The following is a 7,748-nucleotide window of genomic DNA, read 5'->3' as shown; positions in this document are numbered from 1 at the left end:
TTTCTGATGTAGTTAGCTTGCAACTTTTTCAATAAACATTATCTTTACTTGTATGCTAGTTCGGTGTTCCTTAAAAACGTATCTGAGAAGACCATGACGTTATTAGGTTGTTTACATGCTACAGGATAAATTCTCAGGGATAAAAAAAAATCACAAAATTCCGACAAGACCTGTAGCATATTTGCATACCATTTTATTAACATGTGTTTGTAAATCTTTACAATACAAAGTAAATATACTCTGAAATGTATACACCTACACTCATAAAGGTGAATGCACTGAACACAAAAAAAACGAATAAATGCTATGAACCAGGGGTTCCAAATGACATTCAGCCGCGATTCGATTTTTTCTTGAACGTAGTTGAACATAATTATACATAATTTGTACACTGAAAATTGACCGCAAGAAGCTCAAACAGATACAGTATTTGACAAAACCAGAATAATTTCAAACCTTGATTACATTGGGATACGATCACATATGCCTCTATTTATGCGTGGGAATAATTGGTAACAGATTATCTAAATTAACATCACTTTCAGATAATTTTTTAAATTGACTTTTAATTTTATGTTTTGACATTATTATTATAATACATGTATATATAAAAAAGAGAGAGAGAGCGAGAGAGATAGAGACACACACACATAACAAAAATGTAAATGCAACATGTAAATTTGTTTGTCCAACGTTTCATGAGCTGAAATAAAATATCCCAGAAATTTTCCATCCACACAAAAAAAACATGTAAAAAATGTTGTGCACAAATTTGTTTACGGATGTTAGATGCTGTTATGCTGTTAGGGTGAGCATTTCTCCTTTGCCAAGATAATCCATCAATTTGAAAGGTGTGGCATATCAAGAAGCTGACAAAAGAGCATGATCATTACACAGATTAACCTTGTGCTGGGGACAATAAAAGGCCACTCTAAAATGTGCAGTTTAATCACACAACACATTGCCACAGAGCGTGCAATTGTCATGCTGACTGCAGGAATGTCCACCAGAGCTGTTGCCATAGAATTGAGACAGAATCTAAAACAAAAATCCAGAAAATCACATTGTATGATTTTTAAGTAATTAATTTGCATTTTATTGAATGACATAAGTATTTGATCATCTACCAACCAGTAAGAATTCCGGCTCTCACAGACCTGTTAGTTTTTCTTTAAGAATCCCTCCTGTTCTCCACTCATTACCTGTATTAACTGCACCTGTTTGAACTCGTTAACTGTATAAAAGACACCTGTCCACACACTCAATCAAACAGACTCCAACCTCTCCACAATGGCCTCCGCAATAAAATGCAAATGAATTACTTAAAAATCATACAATGTGATTTTCTGGATTTTTGTTTTAGATTCCGTCTCTCACAGTTGAAGTGTACCTATGATACAAATTACAGACCTCTACATGCTTTGTAAGTAGGAAAACCTGCAAAATCGGCAGTGTATCAAATACTTGTTCTCCCCACTGTATGTGCTGTCAACCTACAGTACAATTTAGTTGCCTAAGTAATAGAGACGAGTGTGAGTGTTTGTATTGTTGCGGGCCTCGTTGAGTCTTAGAGGTCGGATAGCATCCATTTGGAGGACAGAGGTTAATGCGGGGTTAAAGGTTGTGACACCTTGAATAGAGGACAGTCTCCTCGGACTCTACCTGGATTGTGAACGGGGGAACAGGAGGGCGTGATGAGGATCCGTAGGTAAGGCTCACCTGGGATTCAGCTGGTGGGGTGAGGGGTGTGTGTGGGAGGGGAGGGGGGGGGTGCAGATCTTCAGGTGCAGAGGGACTCTGAGGGAGGCACATTCAGGTGCAACAAGCCCAGGTTACACACACACACGCTCTCACCCTCGTGAGCTCACACAATCACAGTCTCACGAGCACGCACAAACATAGTTTCACACTTAGTTCGTTCATCTTAAGATAACTACTGTAGGTGAGACAACAACACATCACAATGGTATCAAGTACATTTTCCCTCAACAATGTATTTATCGGCTAAGTCAGTGCCAATGGAAAAAGACAGTGGTCTGGGGGCATGCAAATTGATAGCAATCTGATGGCTTCTTGTGGTCAATTTGCAGAATAACACTGCATTATAATATTGGGTTACCGTCACATTATAGCCCTTCCTTTGCTAACTGTGCCTTCAGAGTCGTCGTTACATTAGTACAAGAGGTTCCTGCTACAAACCACATGGCACACAGTGAATAAATTACACACGGGAGACATCATCAAAACAAACACACACAAAAAACTACTTCTGCATTGGTTTCAGGTGCATGGGCTCTGGTATCTAAACGACTGTCAGTCGGACCTCACAAACTACATTAGGGCCAAAGGATAGGTGCAGGAAAAAACACACACAGCATCCAGTGGTTTTAAGCAGGCGCTGGAGATCAGAGAATATGTTGAGGGAAAAGAAACCTCAGTCCACACACGGCGATCTATGCTCCAACAGCCTCGGACAGTAGACTTATGGTTCCGAGCGGCGTGTGATTCATGTGTCTGGGTATGTCTCCCAGACCGTACTGTGATTTGTACAATGTTTAAAAGTATAATAACTAACTACTATCCAGCTGAATGTAATAGACATATGTTTACATGTTAAATATCACATCATATCTACATTTTATAGGATATTTGTATACATTTATATGAAATTCAGTGTGTATTACGTTTTTTTTTTAAAGTAAAAACAGTGGTAAAGAATGCTAATAGTAAATGGATGTTTGCTAATAGTTATTAGCTGTGCCTGGGATTATACAGTAGTTGTCAGTAGTCTAGCTGGCAGTAGTAAGTGGATGTATGCGTGCGTGTGTGTTTTTACATGTGTGTGTCAGTAGTCATAGGTGTGGACATTCTGGCAGTGTAGTCCCCAGTCGGTGTGTGTGTGTGTGTGTGTGTGTGTGTGCGTCAGGGCCGGGGGATGCATCCGGTGACTTCCATCTGGATTTTCTTCTCCTGTACACACACACACACACACACACACACACACACACACACACACACACACACACACACACACACACACACACACACACACACACACACACACACACACACACACACACACACACACACACACACACACACACACAGGGTTGAATGGCAGAGGTAAGAATTGGTGAGGGAGGACAAAAATATATAAAACCTTCAGTGTCTCATAACATACATCAGTAACATCACAGTATTATGTGCTCTATCTGTCGCACAATAATGACATCACAGTAATACATACAACAGTCCACATTCATTGGGTCCCTCAAAAGAGAGGTTTACTGACAGTCAGACGGGGGGCTGGGTGGGTGGGGTTACAGAGGGGTCAGATGCTGAAGGCAGGTCTATGGTGTCCATGGGTATCTTCACTGGAGGAGGGAGGGGACTCTTGGGCTGTGGCAGAGGGGGGAAACAGGGGGGAAACTATCAGCATGCAGGAGGAACTGACAGAGGAGTGGCTTAATAGAGACGTGAGGGATGATGCCCCAAATACACACACACACATCCAAGCACACCCTCACACACACATTGCATGCTTAAATCTAAGCAAAACGGACTGATTCTACTACAAAGACAGGATTGAACCATGCAGGTAAAAGTGGGAGGGAGAAAGACATCAAGACACACCCACACACACAAAGACAGACCAACCAACATCGAGGCAGACAAACAGGCAATAGTAAGTGTTATACAGTGCCTTTTCAGCAACACTGTGGGACAGAGAAAAGAGAAAGGTATTAGTCAGAGATAACAATCCGAGGAACAACACACATCGATATAAAACACTCAACAAAACAGATGGAGCCACTCCTACACACCACACCGCCATTACATCCTACTCCCACTGCCATTCTGGCACTGTGTGTGTGTGTGTCTGCTAGTCCTCGTCTCTCACCTCCTCGTCGCTCTCCGGCTCTGCTGCTTTGGTCCTTTTGTGGTCTTTCTTTTTCTTCCCATCCTTCTCCTTCTTCTTGTCTTTCTCCGGCAGGATGTCGTCCAGCCAGGCCAGGTCGTGTTGAGAGAACATCAGGTCCATCATCTTACGCACCACCATCAGACCAAGGATCTACACATCGAGAAAAAAAAGGGTACGTATCCCCATCAATATATGCACCGGCTCACATTTCCAATAGGAAAGAAGGTATAACCAAACGCGCTTCAGCCCAGCTTAAACGTAAAAGGTGGGATTTGGAAAATCCCCAAAACATTCCTTACCCCAGGACCCTCCCACCGGTACTCTATCCCGGGAAAATAAAGAAAAGGAGCACTCTGCTTGCTGCATAAATCTGATAACTGATCCCGTCAATAAATCTGTCAGATTTATGCGGCAAGCAGAGCGCTCCTTTATTTTATTCTCCCGGATAGTCACCAGTTGAAGTATCCCGGGGTAAGGAATGTTTTTTTACATTTAGCAGACGTTTTTATCCAGAGCAACTTATAGTTAGTGCATTCATCTTAAGATAGCTAGGTGGGACAACCACATACTGTATCACAGTCATAGTAAGTACAATAAAGTAGCTATCAGAAAAGTCAGAGCTAGTAAACGGGGAAAAAGTAAACTGCATGTGGGGTGTTTTTTTGGGGGGTCGTGGTCTGGCGTGAGAAGGGGATGCGAAGGGGGCGGATGCTGTGGGATTATTTAAGATACTCTTTGTAGAAGCAGGGTTTTGGATGTTTTCGGAAGATGGGCAGGGACCACTGCTTTTAATCAGGGCAAGGTGACCGGAAACATGACCGAATACAAACAAATTACCTCTGCAAGGCAATCAAACAAGCTAAGCGTCAGTCTAGAGACAAAGTGGATTCGCAATTCAATGGCTCAGACACGAGAGGTATGTGGCAGGGTCTACAGTCAATCACGGACTACAAAAGAAAAACCAGCCCCGTCGCGGACCAGGATGTCTTGCTCCCAGACAGACTAAACAACTTCTTTGCTCGCTTTGAGGACAATACAGTGCTACAGCCCGCTACCAAAACCTGCAGGCTCTCCTACACTGTAGCCAACGTGAGTAAAACATTTAACTTCTTGGTGAACGGGGGGCAGTATTGAGTAGCTTGGATGAATAAGGTGCCCAGAGTAAACTGCCTGCTACTCTGTCCCAAATGCGAATATATGCATAGTATTAGTAGTATTGGATAGAAAACACTCTGAAGATTCTAAAACTGTTTGAATGATGTCTGTGAGTGTAACAGAACTTATATGGCAGGCGAAAACCTGAGAAAAATCCAACCAGGAAGTGGGAATTCTGAAGTTTGTAGTTTTTCAACTCTTTGCCATTCCAATATACAGTGTACATGGGGTCATATTGCACTTCCCAAGGCTTCCACTAGACGTCAACAGTCTTTAGAACTTTGTTTGAGGCTTCTACTGTGAAGTGGGGGCGAATGAGAGGGGATTGAGCGAGGTGTCCGGTAGAGTGCCACAGGCTCGTGAGGCGCGGTCACGAGAGAGTTAGCTCTCGTTCAATTGCTTTTCTACAGACAATGGAATTCTCCGGTTGGAACATTATTGAAGATTTATGACACAAAACATCCAAAAGATTGATTCTATACTTAGTTTGACAAGTTTCTACGACCAGTAATATAACTTTTTGAACTTTTTGTATGATGTTCGGCTGGACTTGAACGCACGTTTGGATTTGTTTACCAAACGCCCTAACAAAAGAACAAATCAAACATTTATTGTGGAACTGGGATTCCTGGGAGTGCAATCTGATGAAGATCATCAAAGGTAAGTGAATATTTATGATGCTATTTCTGACTAATGTTGACTACACAATATGGCGGATATCTTTTTAGCTGCTTTGTTGTCTGAACGCTGTACTCAGATTATTGCATGGTTTGCATTTTCCGTAAAGCTTTTAAAAAATCTGACACAGCAGTTGCATTAACTTCTTGGTGACAGGGCAGTATTTTCACATCCGGATGAAATGCATGCCCAAATTCAACTGCCTGCTACTCATCCTCAGAAGATAAGATATGCAAATTATTAGTAGATTTGGATAGAAAACACTCTGAAGTTTCTAAAACTGTTTGAATCATGTCTGTGAGTATAACATAACTTATTTAGTAGGCGAAACCCCAAGGACAAATCATTCAGATTTTTCTTTTGAGGTCACTCTTTTCACTGGGTTTTCATTGGGAATCCAGATGTCTAAGGGACCTTTTTGCAGTTCCTATCGCTTCCACTGGATGTCAACAGTCTTTAGAAATTGGTTGAGGTTTTTCCTTTGTGTTATGAAGATGTATGGCTATTTTGAACGAGGGTCACTTGAAGTGTACAGTTAGATAGAGGCGTGTGACAAGAAAGCTAGCTACAGTTTGTTTTCCTCCTGTATTGAACACAGATAATCCCGTCTTAAATTTTATTGATAATTCACGTTAAAAATTACCTAAAGTTGTATTACAAAAGTAGTTTGAAATGTTGAAATGTCCTCCCTGCAGGGTTGAAATATACTTTTCTCTCTTTGTTTACGGAGGTGCTATCCTCAGATAATAGAATCATTTGCTTTCGCCGAAAAGCCTTTTTGAAATCTGACATGTTGGCTGGATTCACAACAAGTGTACCTTTTAATTTGCTATCTTGCATGTGTGATTTAATGAAAGTTTGATTTTTCGTAATTTATTTGAATTTGGCGCTCTGCATTTTCCCTGGCTTTTGGTCAGGTGGGACGCTAGCTTCCCACATATCCATATCTCTAATTGTATGTATAACACTTGTATTTTCATCAACATTTATGAGTGTTTCTGATGAGTGTTTCTGTAAATTAATGTGGCTCTCTGCACAATCACCTCATGTTTTAGAACTACTGAATATAACGCGGCAATGTAAAATTAGATTTTTTAAATATAAATATGCACTTTAGTGAACAAAACATACATGTATTGTGTAACATGAAGTCCTATGAGTGTCATCTGATGAAGATCATCAAAGGTTAGTGATTAATTCTATCTCCATTTGTGCTTTTTGTGACTATCTCTTTGGCTGGAAAAATGGCTGTTTTTCTGTGACTTGGTGGTGACCTAACATAATCATTTGTGGTGCTTTCACCGTAAAGCCTTTTTGAAATCATACACTGTGGCTGGATTAATGAGAATTGTATCTTTAAAATATATATATTTTATATATTTATGCTTGAGGAATTGTAATTATGAGATTTTTGTTGTTTTGAATTTGGCGCCCTGCACTTTCACTGGCTGTTGGCGAGGTGGGACGCTACCCTCCCACATATCCCAGAGAGGTTAAACGTGTTACCCCTCGCAAGGCTGCAGGCCCAGATGGCATCCCAGGCTGCGTCCTCAGAGCATGCACAGACCAGCTGGCTGGTGTGTTTACGGACATATTCAATCAATCCTGATCCCAGTCTGCTGTTCCCACATGCCCATAACCGTAAGGCTCTCCAGAGGGTAGTGAGGTCTGCAAACTACCTGCCCCCCAGGACACCTACACCACCCGATGTCACAGGAAGGTCAAAAAGATTATCAAGGACAACAACCACCCGAGCCACTGCCTGTTCACCCCGCTATCATCCAGAAGGCGAGGTCAGTACAGGTGCATCAAAGCGTGGACCGAGAGACTGAAAAACAGCTTCTATCTCAAGGCCATCAGACTGTTAAACAGCCATCACTAACATTGAGTGGCTGCTGCCAACATACAGACTCAACTCTAGCCACTTTAATAATGGAAAAATTGATGTAATAAATGTATCACTAGCCACTTTAAACAATGCCACTTTATATAA

General features: G+C 41.5%; 1 protein-coding gene across 5 annotated transcripts in view; it reads right to left on the bottom strand.

The window, feature by feature from the left end:
- Nucleotides 1–177: 177 nt before the first annotated feature.
- The window catches only part of LOC118385571 (electrogenic sodium bicarbonate cotransporter 4-like), a 34,403-nt gene continuing 26,832 nt past the window's right edge, over nucleotides 178–7,748 (bottom strand). For 4 of the 5 annotated variants that reach the window (XM_052521335.1, XM_052521338.1, XM_052521336.1 and 1 more), the window contains 3 exons: nucleotides 3,902–4,072; nucleotides 3,293–3,399; nucleotides 178–2,970 (listed from right to left, as the gene is read on the bottom strand). In XM_052521335.1, coding sequence (XP_052377295.1) covers nucleotides 3,295–3,399; nucleotides 3,902–4,072 — 276 coding nt within the window. In that variant the 3' untranslated portion in view covers nucleotides 178–2,970; nucleotides 3,293–3,294. The other variant, XM_052521337.1, reaches the window with a different exon arrangement.

Source organism: Oncorhynchus keta, chromosome 6 (genome assembly GCF_023373465.1).
Source record: "Oncorhynchus keta strain PuntledgeMale-10-30-2019 chromosome 6, Oket_V2, whole genome shotgun sequence".
Lineage (NCBI taxonomy): Eukaryota > Metazoa > Chordata > Actinopteri > Salmoniformes > Salmonidae > Oncorhynchus > Oncorhynchus keta.
This window is presented reverse-complemented; position numbering and strand designations above follow the sequence as displayed.